An 18,643-nucleotide genomic window follows, 5' to 3' on the forward strand; every position below is an offset into this window, starting at 1 on the left:
GTAAAGAAAACACTACTGTTTCTAAAACAAGGCAAAGACCAAACAGGGTTACAGCATCTATAGTAGCTATGCATTGTATTTGTAGAGGGTCATTTCACATGTAAAATAAAGTCATTACAAAAGTATTTACAAAAAAAAAAAATATATATATATATATATATATATAAATAAATGATTGATCCACTGTTGAATTTAGGCACAAATTAAGTGAACAAAATGCATTCCTATGATTTAGTTACGTATGCATTTTTGCAAAAAGAATATATATATATATATATATAAAAAGAAATACTGTTTCAAGGTGCAAATGTGCAACCAAAACAAAACACTAAGGTCATAGTATAGTCAAGGTCTACAAAGACCAAGCCTAACATTTTGTGACACGTAAAAAGCTGTTAATTTCAGGAGAGTTGTAACTACAAAAACACAAGTCCCAAACTTCCCTGGTTTTCCAGAAAAAAATTGATTCTGGCAATCTTTCAACAAGGATTTCTGGAACTTTGCAACTTTACTAGGGAATACTAGGAAGAGAAGCCTCTGGCAGATCATGATGATCCAGATGTATGCATAGAGAGACATTAAAAAAACTTTAAGGACAACACCACATGAATTCAATAAAATATCACTCCAAATACTTATCGCAATGCAAAATAAAATGAGCAAGACGTAGATGTCTATGTACAGCTATGAAGGTGTTATGGCAACATTTCCTAAACTCATTCCTCGGGACCCCATGGGGTGCAAGATTTGTTTTGCCGTAACACTATACAGCTTATTCAAAATATCAAATCTTTATGATTAGTTGAATCAGCTGAGAAGTACTAGGGTAAAAACCAAAATGGGCACCACTTGGGGCCCCCAAGGACCGAGTTTGGGAAACCCTGTATTATGAAATCCTTACATACAGTGCCTTTGGAAAGTATTCAGACCCCTTGACTTTTTAAAATTGATTAAATAAACACATCCTCAGCAATCTACACACAATACCCCATAATGACGACGCAAAAAACAGGTTTTTAGAAATGTTTGCAACTTTATAAAAACATTTAAACAGAAATACCTTATTTACTTAAGTATTCAGACCCTTTGCTATGAGACTCAAAATTGAGCTCAGGTGCATCCTGTTTCCAATGATAATCCTTGAGATGTTTCTAGAACTTGAAGTCCACCTGTGGTAAATTCAATTGATTGGACATGATTTGGAAAGTCACACCTGTCTATATAAGGACCTATAGTTGACAGTGCCTATCAGAGCAAAAACCAAGTCTTGGTGTCGAAAGAATTGTGTCGAGGCACAGATCTGGGGAAAGGTACCAAAATATTTCTGCAGCATTGAAGGTCCCCAAGAACACAGTGGCCTCCATCATTCTTAAATGGAAGAAGTTTGGAACTAACGTTACCCGATGGTCACTCTGACAGAGTTCCTTTGTGGAGATGGGAGAACCTTCCAGAAGGACAACCATCTCTGCAGCACTCCACCAATCAGGCCTTTATGGAAGCCACTGCTCAGTAAAAGGCATATGACAGCTCGCTTAGAGTTTGTCAAAAGGCACCTAAAAGACTCTCAGATCATGAGAAACAAGATTAGTCTGGAAGAAACCTGGCAGCATGGTGGTGGCAGCATCATGTTGTGGGGATATTTTTCAGCGGTTGGGACTGGGAGACTAGTCAGGATCGAGGCAAAGATGAACAGATCAAGGTACAGAGAGATCCTTGATGAAAACCTGCTCCAGAGCGCTAAGGACCTCAGACTGGGGTGAGGGTTCACCTTCCAACAGGACAACGACCCATAAGCACACAGCCAAGACAATGCAGGAGAGACTTCAGAACAAGTCTCTGAATATCCATGAGTGGCCCAAAAAGAGCCCGGATTTGAACATCTCTGGAGAGACCTGAAAATAGCTGTGCGGCAACACTTCATCCAACCTGACAGAGCTTGAGAGGAATGGGAGAAACTCCCCAAATGCAGGTGGGTCAAGCTTTTAGCGTCCAACCCAAGAAGACTCAAGGCTGTAATTGCTGCCAAAAGTGCTTCAACAAAGTACTTAGTAAAGTGTCTGGATACTTATGTAAAGGTGATATCTGTTTTTTATTTGGGGTATTATGTATACATTGACGAGGGAAAAAAACAATTGAATCAATTTTATAATAAGGCTGTAACCTAACAAAATGTGGAAAAAGTCTAAGTGTGAATACTTTCCGAAGGCACTGTAGGTCAGTACCATTCAAATAAAGTGTGATCCAGCTAAAGCCTTTACACAAGGTTTTGAAGAATCATGTAGACAATCTAAATGCTACTTATGCCATCTACGCATGTACACAAATAAAATAATCAATTAATATTTCAACTCCTTATAATACAAATTCAAATGTGGCTTTTAGCTATGAATCATAGTGGTACACTATCAATACACAAGGCAATGGAACTGAACTATATATGTATTCAGGACAGAAAATAGATATTTCCTACATCAAACTGTACTAGACTCTGCAGTATCAGAAAGTAGATGGAGACTGTCTGTTCAATGTTTCTTCATGGTAGAGATAAGAGCAGAAATGTGGACAATACAGATTTCTGTCTAATAATGTATTGGCAGGCAGTCTCCCGTCTCAGTACTAACCAGGCCTGACCCTGAACAGGCGTGTTCTGGGTGTTATGGCCACAAGCAGTTTTTTTAAAACATAGTTTTCTCCCCGAATTAGGTCCCTTGGCATCTCCTCAATGGGCTCGGGAGAGGCAAAGGCCAAGTCATGGGTCCTCCAAAACATGACCCGCCTGGCTGGCTGCATTCTTACCACACCGCCTGCTTGAGCTGGATGTCAGCCACACCAATATTTTCAATTGACGACGGGATTCAGCTTGCAGGTGCCCGGCCCTATCACAAGGAGTTGCTAGAGCATGATGAGCCAAGAAAAGCCCCCCCCGGCCAAACCCTCCCCTACCCCAGACAGTGCTGGGCCAATTGTGGGCCCTCCTATGGGGCTCCCGGTCACGGTCCATTGTGACAAAGCCTGGGATCTCATGTTTAAAACACAGCGTGGGGAAAAAATGTAATCATGCACATTTCTCAGGTTAATTTAACAGATAGACAGTCCATTCAGTAGTAGGTTATTTACTCCGGCCCTAGATGGACTGTAGAGGGGCAGGTTTGGTGGTACAGTGAGACCTGTCGTAACCAGTATAAATCTTACTGGTTCCCACTAGGGCTGTAACAATACCAGTATCACAAAAAAATGTCCATGACCAAAATTAAAACACGAAGCAGATCTAACTTTGGTCCTTTAATAACCTGCTGTATGCAATATATTGTTTGCTACAGCTTGGAAAATAAATACATGTGACTCTGGATGAAAACATAATTTCATTTGATTCCAACATTAGGGATGTTTTCCTAAAGTTAATTTCGCTTTGTGTTTGGTTTCCTTGCCATGATACTAACGAGTATGGTAATACTGGTATCATCCCGGCCTTAGTTCCCAGTCCAGCCTCTTCACTGGTAAGTGTGCATGCGGCGCTCAGCAGCTGCCGCTAACTTTCTGCGTCGCAGGGTCATAGAGTCTAAAACTGAGCCTGCTGGGATGTCATCATCAAGAGAGGGCAGACCTTCATCGTACTCATCATCGTCGTTCATAGCAGCAGCATTTTCCTCTGGGCTCTTGCTCAGATATCTCCTGAGAGGGGCGCAGGAAGAGAGGAGCAGGTTTTAGTTTAAGACATCTGCTGGGTTCTTAGGGTTACGGTTGAGCCAGGATGTGGACATAAAGCTAGGGTTAGGGTTGAGGTTGAGCCGGGACATGAAGCTAAGGTTAGGGTTGAGGCTAGGGTTAAGGTTGAGCCGGGCTGTGGACATGAAGCTAGGGTGGTATTTAATATTGGGCTTATTTAAAAAGAAAAAATACTTTGGCTCAGCTTGATTTAGCTTGCCTGGTGCAATGGAACCAATAGAATAGTCCCAAAAGTGCAACTGCAGACCCTGCCCATCTAACAAACTGTATTTGAAAGAAGACAAGTACTATTTAAAGCCAGGCATGTTAATGTCCTGGTGCCGGGGGACATGTCTATCGGTGTGCTAATGGGGTCAGTGCTGCTCAGAGCCTCATGACCAGGTCGTATTATTAGCCATCACTGACAATAGTGATCAGTACCATTAAACAGGAGAATGAGAAACACAATGAGCTGAATTGAATAGAGCAGCATGAAAAGGTGAAAAGCACAGGGTACGACCCCTTTAGCATACAATACCAAATATTCTAACAAAAACACCAATAGACAAGTGGGCACAAACAGAGCATAGAAAGGTAGTAAATATGATAAAATAGACAATTTGCGTCATTTGCAACATCCATAATAGATCAATTTGAAATCCAGGCTAGGTTAGGAACTGGAAGTGTTCCATTGAAGTCAGTGCTTTCTTTTTAACTTTAAATAATCAGATCCAGTACCTCTGTGCTCGTAGCAGCAGCTCATCTTTCCTCTGTAGCAGTATCTTCTGTCTCTCCTCGGCTGACTTGGAGAAGCGGCTGCCTCTGACCTCAAAATCCTCCACCTCGGGGGTCACGAACTCTGAACTCCCGCTGGCCCCACCCACATCTTGTGGGGAGGGGTTGACCTGGGAGGCGGAGTGATCCACAGGCTGGAGAGGGAGACAGCAGACATTTTAAGCAGACCTGGAAGTCAGGTATGCTCTAAACTTACTGTGGAAGTGTCCCAAGAAGGCTTTTCTCAAGTCCTTTTGGGTATCGGCTCATGGGATGAATTGACCCTGAACTCTATTTTAGCCCTTCCTTATGTTAATGTCACATCCAAGGAGACCACATAAGCACCCACACAACCAGCGTGTGGAGTTCCCTGTAGCAGTGTGGGACTGACCTGTATGGGGAAAGGAACCACGATGCGTCCGTCCAAGATGTTGTCAGTGGTGACCTCTACAGAGTGGGTCAGCTGCAGATCCTGCAGCACAAGATGGTAGGGAACCTCCGGAAACATCTCCCCGATTTGATGGGCCTAAAGATAGCGAGAGAGGAGATGTAGCATTATTTAAAATATCTAATGTAGCCTCCTATCTTTACCTCCTTATCTTCATTGTTACTGACATGAGAGAATAGCACAGGTGAAAGTTAACAAGAATATAATGAGACACTGGTAAAAAGAAAAACAAGTAATGGATGGACCCCACAAACACTGACCATGGCATTGAGCTGGGAGTTGTTGGCCTGTTGTACGATTCCCAGGATGTTGGTTGTGTGCATCACTTCCACAGAGAAACTGGGCAGCCAGCTGGCAATGCGAGAACCTAGTAGGGGTGAAATACATGCACGGTCAAGCTCGTTAGATATTCACGGAGAGTAGTCCTCACTAATCTGTATATGGATTTAGAGTGGTGAGAGAAAAGCCTGAATAGTCACCAACTGTGTCAGATTAACCACTGAGTGGATGTCTATCTGCATATTTTATGGGTGTTACTCTTGGCCCTAAAGATACTGAGGCCTGATCCAGGAAACAACAAAACTAGTAGGGACTACAGATGTCATTTAGTTTCATAGCCAACACTGACATTTACATTGATGAGTAAAGAATTTGACAGGGTTAACTACTGTAATCAAAAATATCCTGTCAATGGGGGTGAGGCCTGAAATAGTCCCATGGGTTTGGGACTTTCTCTCTGACAGGAGACAACAGGTCATTATGGTGCCCCATCTGAATGCGAGTGCCTCATGTGGGGTGGCCCAGGGGACCCTCCTTGGCCCGGTCCTTTTCCTTGCCCTCAATGACGCTGCCAACCCTGTGTGGAAATATGTATTTTCTAGATATGTGGTAGTAGAGTAGTGGCCTGAGGAAACACACTTAATGTGTTGTGTAAAGTGTTATGAAATGTAATGTAATATTTGATGTTGTATATAAGGGCCTTAATGTTGCTGGACCCCAGGAAGAGTAACTGCTGCCTTTGCAGGAACTAATGGGGATCCTTAATAAATACAAATACAAAGCTGCCACCCACACCATGTCTTTATAGTATTGTTGTTTGTATACAAAACATTAAGAACACCTGCTCTTTCCATGACATAAACTGACCAATGGCTGCACCATTGAGAGCATCCCGACCTAGCTGCATCACCGCCTGGTATGGCAACTGCTCGTCATCCGACCGCAACATGCTACAGAGGGTAATGTGTATGGCCCATTACATCACTGGGGCCGAGATCCCTGCCATCCAGGAACTCTATACCAGGTGGTGTCAGAGGAAGGCCCTAAACATTGTCAAAGACTCCAGCCACGCAAGTCGTAGACGGTTCTCTCGGTTACCGCATGGCAAGCAGTACCGGAAAGCCCAGTCTGGTACCAAAAGGCTTAACAGCTTCAACCCCCAAGCCATAAGATTGCTGAACAGTTAATCAAATGGCTACACAGACTATTTACATTGACACCCTTATTTTATTATTATTTGTTGCACTGACTCTTGCACAGGCTTGATGTACACTCAGTGGAATCCACACACACACAAAGTACTCTGTTATTATCTATGCCTAGTCACTTTACCCCAACCTACATGTACATATTACCTCTACCTCGTACCCCCGCATATTGACTATATAGCCTAGTTATTGCTATTAAATTGTGCGTTACTATTTTTCCTTTAGTTTATTTAGATTTTTGATCACGGTAAGGTTGTATTTGGCGCATGTGATAAATAACATTTGATGTCACTTGTTAAATCCACTTCAATCAGTGTAGATGATGGGGAGGAGAAAGGTTAAAGAAGGATTTTTAAGCCTTGCGACAATTGAGAGATGGATGGTGTATGTGTGCCATTCAGAGTGAATGGGCAAGACAAAATATTTAAGTGTTTTTGAACGGGGTATGGTAGTAGGTGGCAGGCACCCCGGTTTGTGACAAGAACTGCAACACTGCCAGGTTCACACTCAACAGTATCCTGTGTATCAAGAATGGTCCACCATCCAAATTACATCCAGCCAACTTGACACAACTGTGGGAAGCATTGGAGTCAACATGGACCAGCATCCCTGTGCAATGCTTTCGACACCTTGTAGAGTCCACTCCCTGATGAATTGAGGCTGTTCTGAGGGCAAAGGTGGGGTGCAACTCAATATTAGGAATGCGCTCTTAATGTTTTGTACACTCAGCGTATATTGCATATTTTAACATTGTATTATATTAAAAGAGTTTTACTGGTTTAGGATTTTACTATTTGATAATTATTTAATTATTCATGTTGAATGTAAGCACCAACAGTTTAAGCACCAACTTTCAGAGCAGCTCACAGATTACTGCACCTGTACATAGCCCACCTATAATTTAGCCCAAACAACTACCTCTTTCCAAACTGTATTTAATTTATTTATTTTGCTCCTTTGCATCCCATTATTTTTATTTCTACTTTGCACATTCTTCCACTGCAAATCTACCATTCCAGTGTTTTACTTGCTATATCGTATTTACTTTGCCACCATGGCCTTTTTTGCCTTTACCTCCCTTATCTCACCTCATTTGCTCACATTGTATATAGACTTGTTTATACTGTATTATTGACTGTATGTTTGTTTTACTCCATGTGTAACTCTGTGTCGTTGTATCTGTCAAACTGCTTTGCTTTATCTTGGCCAGGTCGCAATTGTAAATGAGAACTTGTTCTCAACTTGCCTACCTGGTTAAATAAAGGTGAAATAAATAAAAATAAATAAAAAATTGGTGTACAATTCAGTCTGACTGAGAGAAACCAATAAAACCTATTACTTATTTACATACTTTTAAAGCACCAAAACATGTAAGCAAAGCAATGTTCTAGAATATTGGACCATTGGCTTTGATACTTTTCGAATTCTCAGCACGGCTCAAGCAATTTCTCCAACTGTCAACACACACAAATGAATATAGAGGACACATACCGGAGATACGTTGGTTGGGAATTTAGTGCGTCCCCCGCAGACGGTGGTCTCAGAAACGCATAGCTATGTCACAATGAGATGCGGGACTATGATTTACACTTAAGCCTAAATGTTGATTAATGTCTCCTGTCCCTGTGAAATAAATTGGTTCTGATTCTGGGTGCTAGTAAAAAAGTAGAAAAGTGAGTATACTGGGTGAGTGTTGGGGCCTCACCATCAAAGTGGAAGAAGTGGTTGTGTTGGTTGAGGTGTTGCCTTGCATCTGGCCCGGGGCCTCCAGGGCCCATGTTGTCTTCCAGCATGGGCTCCCTTTGCCTCTCCTCTCTCTCTCCTCCAGCCCCCTCGCTGATGTTCAGAGACATACGGCACGTGGGACACGACGTGTCCTGCTCCAACCAGGAACGCAGGCAAGAGCTGGGCACACAAAAACACACTGTTAATAGTGACCATAATAATGCTTTGATTTTATGTAGCACTAGGCACAATGTTAATTCATGATAATGGACTGGAGTTATGTATAGCAAAATAGATAGTTGTGGTTGCTGAAATGCACACTGCATGGGGGTTAAGTGTTTTTGCATATCTGCTCACTTGTGGAAGAGATGTCCACAGGGCAGCTTGCGTGCTGTCAACATGGAGTCCCAGCAGATAGCACAGTCATCATTGTTCGCTACCAGCTCATCAGAGGTGGCCACAGCAAACCTGCAATCAACAATATACTTAGAAGAACAATACTTTGACCATTTTCTTTTCAGATCATGGAAATTAATATTTTCCTTTCAACCTTTTGCCTTCAAATATCCCTCAGAGCATAGATGGATACAGCTATAACACAATGTAATGTAAATAAATACAGGTACTGTTCAGTATGTAGAAAGATAAAGCTTGACTGAGCAACAAACCTGGCCTCCATGTTGTTGATGACACGGAGGTAGTTCTTGTGGCGACGGATTCTCTTCTGCACCTCATGGAACAGGTAACGCAGCTGCATGAAGATCACCAGGCTGGCCATAGAGAGCCAGATGTTACCAAACAGCTGAGAGGAGAAGGGGAGAAGAGGGAGAGAAAGAGGACAAAAGAGCAGAGAGGATAGGAGAAAGAGTTGGTAGAAAGAAGACATTCTGGTTACAACATGAAGGGAACTATAGATAAATGGACACTAGTACCAAGTCAAATAGGAACATGCCACTCTTGTGCAGTTGTTTTGTGTGAAAGTGAGTGGATGTGAGGATGGGTGTTGAACTCACCAGCATGTGGATGTGGTGCATAAGGTCCAGCCCCAGCAAAGCCAGCTCCATCACAAAGTCAGTGTAGTAAACGTAGGATCCTTTACTCTCCCAGGTGCCCTCATGGTTCAAGTCCCACAGGTGGATAAAGTACCTGGAGGAAGCAGAAACAGGTGTTCAGTGCGTGCCTGCGGCCTTTTCAGATTGTTACAGGCTTTTGATTTTCCATTTATATTTAGAGGTTTGATGTTAGCACGTGGGGCGCACAGACTGGTGTCACTTCGTTAGTCAGCTTGTGTTACACCTGTGCTGGTTTGTCATCTTGTTAGTGGGAAGGTGTTTCACCTGTGCTGGCCCAGGTGATTTTTAAGAGTGGCTGGCCCAGTGCCCCAGTTGTCTGGAGAGATGTGGAAGGTCAACTCTCCTTAGATTTCTAGAAAAACAATTCTTTATCTAATCTTCCCCGTTTTTGTTTTGCTCCAACATTTTGGTTTGCTTCCTGTCTTTGAGTTTGGTGTGGGTTATTTTATTTGTCTCTTAGTGGGCACATTTAGTGGGTGCTCATGGTGGGTGTCTTTTAGGTTCCAGTTGTTGTTGCTATGCAACTTTCAGTGGACAGCCCCATGAGTATCCTTCCTAAAACCCCACCTGTTTCATTTTGTTTGATGTCAGTGACTATTTGTTAGATCCCCCTTCTGTTTGAGTGCCATGTTTGGTTTTCATGCTGGGGAACCTTAACAAGATGTACCACCAGTTGGTAATGGTTTATACAAGATATACAATATTTTGGCAATTGCCTGCACAATCACTTACCGGATAATGACATGTCCAGTTCTAACGGACACCAGCATACACTGAAAGAAAACATAAGAGAACAATGGTCTGGTTAGATAATGGGGAGCATCATCAGATAAGACCATGATGTATACATTAAAAACAGGCAGAGAAGCACTACACCGCAAATGTTTATCCATATAGAATAGAGAAACAAAGGCAAGAGGACCCTAAATACTTTTTAAATGTCGCCTCCATCTCAAAATGCATTGGAGAAACATTCCTCTCCTGATGCGAGGAGACACGACGAATCAAGGAAAAACAGTTGAGATCCACCTGGGGAGCGGGCTCCAGGCATCCTACCTCAGCGGCCATGAAGGTGACGGTGTGTACGCCGTGGGGATTTCCCAGGAGCCCACAGAGCAGAGCCAAGCCACAGCAGGTCAGCAGCATACCCACCAGTAGGGTCAGAACCCTCACATGGCTGTCCATAGGAGTGGTGGGTGAGAATGACAGCTGTAACAACACACACAAGACTCAATGACAAAGTACGATACTGCCGTGGATGATAATAGAATATCATAACATTAAAAACCCTATTCATGAACCGGGGAAATTAGAGTTTGTTTTACAAAACAAAGACACTATTGATTAGCCTTACAGATATTGGCTAAATACAAATGATGAAACAATATTGTGAGAAGAGGATAACTCCTATATAGGACTATTGGAAACGAACATATTCAAAGCGGTCCTTGCAGAGCTGGACCATGAGGTGCATGAAGACGAGGACAGCAAACCACAGACACCACATCACCACCTCCTCCACCGTCTGAACGTTGAGCACCCCGAAGATGAAGATAAACTTGTAGAAGATGAAGTTCCAGAACTTGTCCTTTAGGTGCTGTTTCGACAGAGAAAGCAGCCAGGGCAGATAGGGCATTACAACATTTGATTTAGTGGCAATAGATTTCTTGTTTTGAGGAAGGATTGTTGACATATTTTACAGTTGTATCTAAAAGCATAATTGAGCAATGATTTATCAAAGATTGGCATATTTATTACATTTTGGCCTTATCCAGGCATCTCATCTGGGTTTCGTGAGGATTTAATTCAGCTGCATAATAAAATGTTTATGATAGTGGCCTCGATCTTAGCATGCATATCTCAATGACTACTAATGAAATTACATTCCCATTATACCCCAGTTACAGGGGACCTGGCAGTTTGCAGTAAGTGTTTCAAAGAAAAGCATTAGGCTACCTGGTTAATGAATGACATTACCTAGAAAAACACCAAACACATTCCTACTTACCTGTTTTTCACTGACACGGAGCGGCCCAAAGACAATGCACTGGATCACCTTTGCAATCAGCATCAGGACACAACAGGCTGTATTCACCATCACCTGATCAACATGACATATTGAATTGAACGTTAAATCAGCCATCAAATGAAACAGCAAATTGACACTATCCCAAATCCATTATTTCAATATCAAGGTAAAAGTTTGTCCCGGGTTACGAAAGTCTCAATTGCGATATCAGCACAATATCTATCGGACTAATCTCCACGGTACAGGAAGTTTCTGATGAACTTCACCAACAGTGTGGAGCCAAGACCAAGCTTTCTGGAATATACTGTACAAAGTCAAAAGTTTGGACAATCCTGATGAATTTACTGTGTTAAATGAGGCCTCACCTCCTGGTTACACTAGTGACCATATCACCCGTGCATCCCGCAAAGGCGGGGGTGTTGCTAACATTTAAGATAGCAAATTTCAATATAGAAATCTATGCAGCCTACTCAATCACTTTTTATAGCTACTGTTTACAGGCCTCCTGGGCCATATATTCCTCATTGAGTTCCCTGAATTCCTATCGAACCTTGTAGTCATAGCATTGTAGTTATTGTAGTCATATTAACATTTTTGGTGACTTTAATATTCACATGGAAAAGTCCACAGACCCAGTCTAAAAGGCTTTTCGGAGCCATCATCGACTCAGTGGGTTTTGTCCAACATGTCTCTGGACCTACTCACTGTCATACGCTGGACCTAGTTTTGTCCCATTGAATAAATGTTGTGGATCTTAATGTTTTTCCTCATAATCCTGGACTATCGGACCACCATTTTATGACATTTGCAACAAATAATCTGCTCAGACCCCAACCAAGGAACATCAAAAGTCGTGCTATAAATTCACAGACAACACAAAGATTCCTTGATGCCCTTCCAGACTCCCTCTGCCTACCCAAGTACGTCAGATGACAAAAATCAGTTAACCACCTAACCAAGGAACTAAATTTAATCTTGCGCAATACCCTAGATGCAGTTGCACCCCTAAAAACTAAAAACATTTCTCATAAGAAACTAGCTCCCTGGTATACAGAAAATACCTGAACTCTGAAGCAAGCTTCCAGAAAATTGGAACGGAAATGGCGCCACACCAAACTGGAAATCTTCCGACTAGCTTGGAAAGACAGTACCGAAGAGCCCTCACTGCTGCTCGATCATCCTATTTTTCCAACTTAATTGAGGAAAATAAGAACAATCCGAAATGTATTTTTGATACTGTCGCAAAGCTAACTAAAAAGCAGGATTCCCCATGTGAGGATGGCTTTCACTTCAGCAGTTATAAATTCATGAACTTCTTTGAAGAAAAGATCATGATTATTAGAAAGCAAATTACAGACTCCTCATTAAATCTGCGTATTCCTTCAAAGCTCAGTTGTCCTGAGTCTGCACAACTCTGCCAGGACCTAGGATCAAGAGAGACACTCAAGTGTTTTAGTACTATATCTCTTGACACAGCGATGAAAATAATCATGGCCTCTAAACCGTCAAGCTGCATACTGGACCCTATTCCAACTAAACTACTGAAAGAGCTGCTTCCTGTGATTAGCCCTCCTATGTTGAACATAATAAACGGCTCTCTATCCACCGGATGTGTACCAAACTCACTAAAAGTGGCAATAATAAAGCCTCTCTTGAAAAAGCCAAACCTTGACCCAGAAAATATCAAAACTATCGGCCTATATCGAATCTTCATTCTTCTCAAAAATCTTAGAAAAGGCTGTTGCGCAGCAACTCACTGCCTTCCTGATGACAAACAATGTATACGAAATGCTTCAGTCTGGTTTTAGACACCATCATAGCACTGAGACTGCACTTGTGAAGGTGGTAAATTACCTTTTAATGGCATCAGACCGAGGCCCTGCATCTGTCCTCGTGCTCCTAGACCTTAGTGCTGCTTTTGATACCATCGATCACCACATTCTTTTGGAGAGATTGGAAACCCAAATTGGTCTACACTAACAAGTTCTGGCCTGGTTTAGATCTTATCTGTCGGAAAGATATCAGTTTGCCTCTGTGAATGGTTTGTCCTCTGACAAATCAACTGTAAATTTTGGTGTCCCTCAAGGTTCCGTTTTAGGACCACTATTGTTTTCACTATATATTTTACCTCTTGGGGATGTCATTCGAAAACATAATGTTAACTTTCACTGCTATGCGGATGACACACAGCTGTACATTTCAATGAAACATAGTGAAGCCCCAAAATTGCCCTCCCTAGAAGTCTGTGTTTCAGACATAAGGAAGTGGACGGCTGCAAACGTTCTACTTTTAAACTCGGACAAAACAGAGATGCTCGTTCTAGGTCCCAAGAAACAAAGAGATCTTCTGTTGAATCTGACAATTAATCTTAATGGTTGTACAGTCGTCTCAAATAAAACTGTGAAGGACCTTGGTGTTACTCTGGACCCTGATCTCTCTTTTGACGAACATATCAAGACTATTTCAAGGACAGCTTTTTTCCATCTACGTAACATTGCAAAAATCTGAAACTTTCTGTCCAAAAATAATGCAGAAAAATGTATCCATGCTTTTGCTACTTCTAGGTTAGACTACTGAAATGCTCTACTTTCCGTCTACCTGGATAAAGCACTAAATAAACTTCAGTTAGTGCTAAATACGGCTGCTAGAATCCTGACTAGAACCAAAAAATGTGATCATATTACTCCCTACACTGGTTTCCTGTTAAGGCAAGGGCTGATTTCAAGGTTTTACTGCTAACCTACAAAGCATTACATGGGCTTGCTCCTACCTATCTCTCTGATTTGGTCCTGCCGTACATACCTACACGTACGCTACGGTCACAAGACGCAAGCCTCCTAATTGTCCCTAGAATTTCTAAGCAAACAGCTGGAGGCAGGGCTTTCTCCTATAGAGCTCAATTTTTATGGAATGGTCTGCCTACCCATGTGAGAGATGTAGACTCCGCCTCAACCTTTAAGTCTTTACTGGAGACTCATCTCTTCAGTGGGTCATATGATTGAGTGTAGTCTGGCCCAGGAGTGTGAAGGTGAACGGAAAGGATCTGGAGCAACGAACCGCCCTTGCTGTCTCTGCCTGGCCGGTTCCCCTCTTTCCACTGGGATTCTCTGCCTCTAACCCTATTACAGGGGCTGAGTGACTGGCTTACTGGGGCTCTTTCATGCCATCCCTAGGAGGGGTGCGTCACTTGAGTGGGTTGAGTCACTGATGTGATCTTCCTGTCTGGGTTGGGCCGTGGAGGAGATCTTTGTGGGCTATACTCCGGCCTTGTCTCAGGATGGTAAGTTGGTGGTTGAAGATATCCCTCTGGTGGTGTGGGGGCTGTGCTTTGGCAAAGTGGGTGGGGTTATATCCTTCCTGTTTGGCCCTGTCCGTGGGGTATCATCAGATGGGGCCACAGTGTCTCCTGACCCCTTCTGTCTCAGCCTCCAGTATTTATGCTGCAGGAGTTTGTGTCGGGGGGCTAGGTTCAGTTTGTTATATCTGGAGTACTTCTCATGTCTTATCCGGTGTCCTGTGTGAATTTAAGTATGCTCTCTCTAATTCTCTCTTTCTCTCTCTCAGAGGACCTGAGCCCTAGGACCATGCCTCAGGACTACCTGGCATGAGGACTCCTTGCTGTCCCCAGTCCACCTGGCCATGCTGCTGCTCCAGTTTCAACTGTTCTGCCTGCGGCTATGGAATGACCTGACCTGTTCACCGGACGTGCTACCTGTCCCAGACATGCTGTTTTCAACTCTCTAGAGACAGCAGGAGCGGTAGAGATACTCTTAATGATCGGCTATGAAAATCCAAATGACATTTACTCCTGAGGTGCTGACTTGCTGCACCCTCGACAACTACTGTGATTATTATTATTTGACCATGCTGGTCATTTATGAACATTTGAACATCTTGGCCATGTTCTGTTACAATCTCCACTCGGCACAGCAAGAAGAGGACTGGCCACCCCTCATAGCCTGGGTCCTCTCTAGGGTTTTCTTTATTTTCTTTGACTATTTTCTACATTGTAGAATAATAGTGAAGACATCAAAACTATGAAATAACATATATGGAATCATGTAGTAACCAACAACAACAAAAAAGTGTTAAACAACTCAAAATATATTTTATATTTGAGATTCTTTAAAGTAGCCACCCTTTACCTTGATGACAGCTTTGTACACACCTTGAATGTATTTCAATTAAAAAGGTGTGCATTGTTAAAGATATGTTGTGGAATTTCTTTCCTTCTTAATGTGTTTGAGCCAATCAGTTGTTGTGACATGGTAGGGTTGGTATACAGAAGATAGCCCTATCTGGTAAAAGACGAAGTCCATATTTTGGCAAGAACAGCTCAAATAAGCAAAGAGAAACGACTGTCCATCATTACTTTAAGACATGAAGGTCAGTCAATCTGGAAAATGTCAAGAACTTGAAAGTTTCTTCAAGTGCAGTTGCAAAAACCATCAAGGGCTATAAATGAAACTGGCTCTCATGAGAACCGCCACAGGAAAGGAAGATCCATAGATACTTCTGCTGCAAAGGATAAGTTCATTAGAGTTACCAGCCTCAGAAATAAGCAATTAACTGGACCTCAGAATGCAGCCCAAATAAATGCTTCAGAGTTCAAGTAATAGACATCAACTGTTCAGAGGAGACTGCGTGAATCAGGCCATCATGGTCGAATTCCTGGAAAGAAACCACTACTAAAGGACAGCAATAATAATAAGAAACTTGCTTGGGCCAAGAAACACGAGCAATGGACATTAGACCGGTAGAAATCTGTCCTTTGGTCTGATGAGTACAAATTTGAGATTTTTGGTTCCAACCGCCATGTCTTTGTGAGACGCAAAGTACGTGAATGGATGATCTCCGCATGTGTGGTTCCCACCGTGAAGCATGGAGGTGTGATGGTCTGTGATTTATTTAGAATTCAAGGCACACTTAACCAGCATAGCTACCACAGCATTTTGCAGCGAGACGCCATCCCATCTGGGTTCCGCTTAGTGGGACTATGATTTGTTTTTCAACAGAACAATGACCCAAAACACACCTCCTGGATGTGTAAGGGCTATTTGACCAAGGAGAGTGATGGAGTGCTGCATCAGATTACTTGGCCTCCAAAATCACCCAACCTCAAGCCAATTGAGATGGTATGGGATGAGTTGGACCGCAGAATGAAGGAAAAGCAGACAAGTGCTCAGCATATGTGGGAACTCATTCAAGACCGTTTGAAAAGCATTCCAGGTGACTACCTCATGAAGCTGGTTTCAGAGAATGCCAAGAGTGTACAAAACTGTCACCAAGGCAAAGGGTGGCTACATTGAAGAATCTCAAATATATTTGTTGATTTGTTTAACACTTTTTTGGTTACTACATGATTCCATGTATTATTTCATAGCTTTGATGTCTTCATTATTATTCTACAATGTAGAAAATAGTAAAAAATAAAGAAAAACCCTTAAATAAGTAGGTGTCAATAAGTAGGTGTCCAAACGTTTGACTGGTACTGTAGCTCGGACTATATCGATTCACCCAAGGTTAATACTTCAAAAAATATTAAAACACCTACCTTTTACCTATGTTTGTCCTCTGTAGATGGTTGCCTTTGTTTACTGAAATCTATACTTTTTCAATAAACATTCATCAACCACCACAGATTATTTAATTGTTGAAATTCAATAGGCACATGCGGATTTACACTGAGTTGCCATCTTAGAGCAACACCGATGAGCAAACAGTCGGTAGTTGTATGTGATTAACCCTTTATTGAAAAAGTATGGATTTCAGCAAACAAAGAATGGCACGCAACTACAGAGGATAAACACAGGTACAAGTTGGCCATTTCATAATTTATATTTTTTGAAGTATTGACCTTAGGCAAATCGATGTGGTCGGAGCTAGATTCCTCAAAGCCTGTTCTCAGCTCCACGCCGTTGGTGAAGTACATCCTTAAACATCCTTTACCATGGAGTGGAGTTTAGTCCGCTACACAATATTCAGATAGTCATGTTTTGAATTGTACTGAATTATCAACAAACCACAGGAGCAGAGTTCATGAACTTACCCAAACAAAAACAGTGTTTGAGACCAGGTACAACCGGACAGTGGCTGCCACATCACTAAGGCTGGTGATTGGGTCCTCATCAACATCATCACTTTCTACAGGAGAACTGCTCTGTGTCTGTGTGTACTCTACTGGTTCTGGGACAGTACAGTAGCCACTCAATATTGACCCAGCGAGAAATACAGCACTCAGAGCTGTGTATGTCTGCAAAGTGGGCCATGGACATCTCTCCAAAAACAGCAAAGGCATATTGACTGGTGCAAGGTTTGCCACTTTGGAAAGTTCAGATAAATACGTATTGAGTGAACACCTATTTCGAGAGATTATTTTATCAACTAGTGATTTAAAGATGAAATGTCACTTTTTGGAAGACCCCACCAAATACACATAGAAATTTAAGTAATAGATATGTAATTCGCAAGTCCAAGAAGCGGTAGATATGTTGTGTGCGCTATATCTTTCCTTCCTGTTTTAAATTTTCTCTTTTACTTTCAGATCAATACACCAGCTTCAAACAGATGAAAATACTATATTTTTTGGTTATTGAAAATATATTTAACGACGGTTTATATGGTACAATGATATGTTTTTATCACAAACTGAAATTAGGCGAACTATTAGAATTTTAGCAAGCAAGCAGGAAATGGTGTAGCGATTTATGCGTAGTGCACATTTAATTTAGCGTCATTTAGAAAACGTTAACTTAATTATCTCGTTTGTAGTCAATACCGTGGTAATATTTGATATGTATCCTCCTTGGCTAGCTAGCTAGGTATATGGACGACTGGTAAATCAACAACAGTTTAGCTAGCTGGTAACCAGGATTAAAATCTCTTGACATTTCGCCCACGCTGATAACTATGTACGATGTCGCCAAATACCAACTGTATATCGGTGTCTCTCTGAAAAAAACGTAAAAGGCTTAACTGTGTCGACCCTCCTATTGCATGTTGCTGTAGCAATATCTCTGAGTTTCCACTTTATTGCGTCTATTTCGGTGTACTTCCGGTTTTGGAGCATCTGGATTCCTCTCTGGATTGGCTGGATCAGAGTGCTCTAGTTACATAAAACATATCAGAATTTGTCTGCCTGTGTGAACGCAGCAATGTTTTCTCAGCAAGGGACCTCATTCAGAATAAGGCAGCATACCTACAGTGCCTTCAGAAAGTATTCATACCCCTTTACTTATTCCACATTTTGTTATGTTACAGCCTGAATTCAAAATGTATTAAATATGTTATTCTCACCCATCAACACACAATACGCCCATAATGACAAAGTGAAAACATGTTTTTAGAACTTTTAACACATTTATTGAAAATTAAATACAGAAATCTCATTTGCATAAGTTCA

The 18,643-nt window shown here is 42.0% G+C and overlaps 1 protein-coding gene across 2 annotated transcripts; it reads right to left on the reverse strand.

Annotated features, from left to right (window-relative positions):
• Positions 1-2,071: 2,071 nt before the first annotated feature.
• On the reverse strand, positions 2,072-18,312 carry amfra (autocrine motility factor receptor a). 2 transcript variants are annotated; one of them, XM_035790004.2, is made up of 13 exons: positions 17,291-18,312; positions 11,221-11,313; positions 10,645-10,809; positions 10,269-10,421; positions 9,945-9,985; positions 9,153-9,285; positions 8,808-8,941; positions 8,497-8,607; positions 8,120-8,319; positions 5,188-5,294; positions 4,871-5,005; positions 4,444-4,634; positions 2,072-3,672 (listed from the first exon to the last, which is right to left on the reverse strand). In XM_035790004.2, the coding sequence occupies exons 1-13, from the start codon at positions 17,537-17,539 to the stop codon at positions 3,492-3,494; spliced, it is 1,893 nt and encodes a 630-aa protein (XP_035645897.1). In that variant the 5' UTR covers positions 17,540-18,312; the 3' UTR covers positions 2,072-3,491. The 2 variants fall into 2 exon arrangements, with proteins under 2 accessions (XP_035645897.1, XP_035645898.1); XM_035790005.2 differs by having other exon boundaries at positions 18,218-18,236.
• Positions 18,313-18,643: the final 331 nt, after the last annotated feature.

This window comes from Oncorhynchus keta, chromosome 17 (assembly GCF_023373465.1).
Source record: "Oncorhynchus keta strain PuntledgeMale-10-30-2019 chromosome 17, Oket_V2, whole genome shotgun sequence".
Taxonomy (NCBI): domain Eukaryota; kingdom Metazoa; phylum Chordata; class Actinopteri; order Salmoniformes; family Salmonidae; genus Oncorhynchus; species Oncorhynchus keta.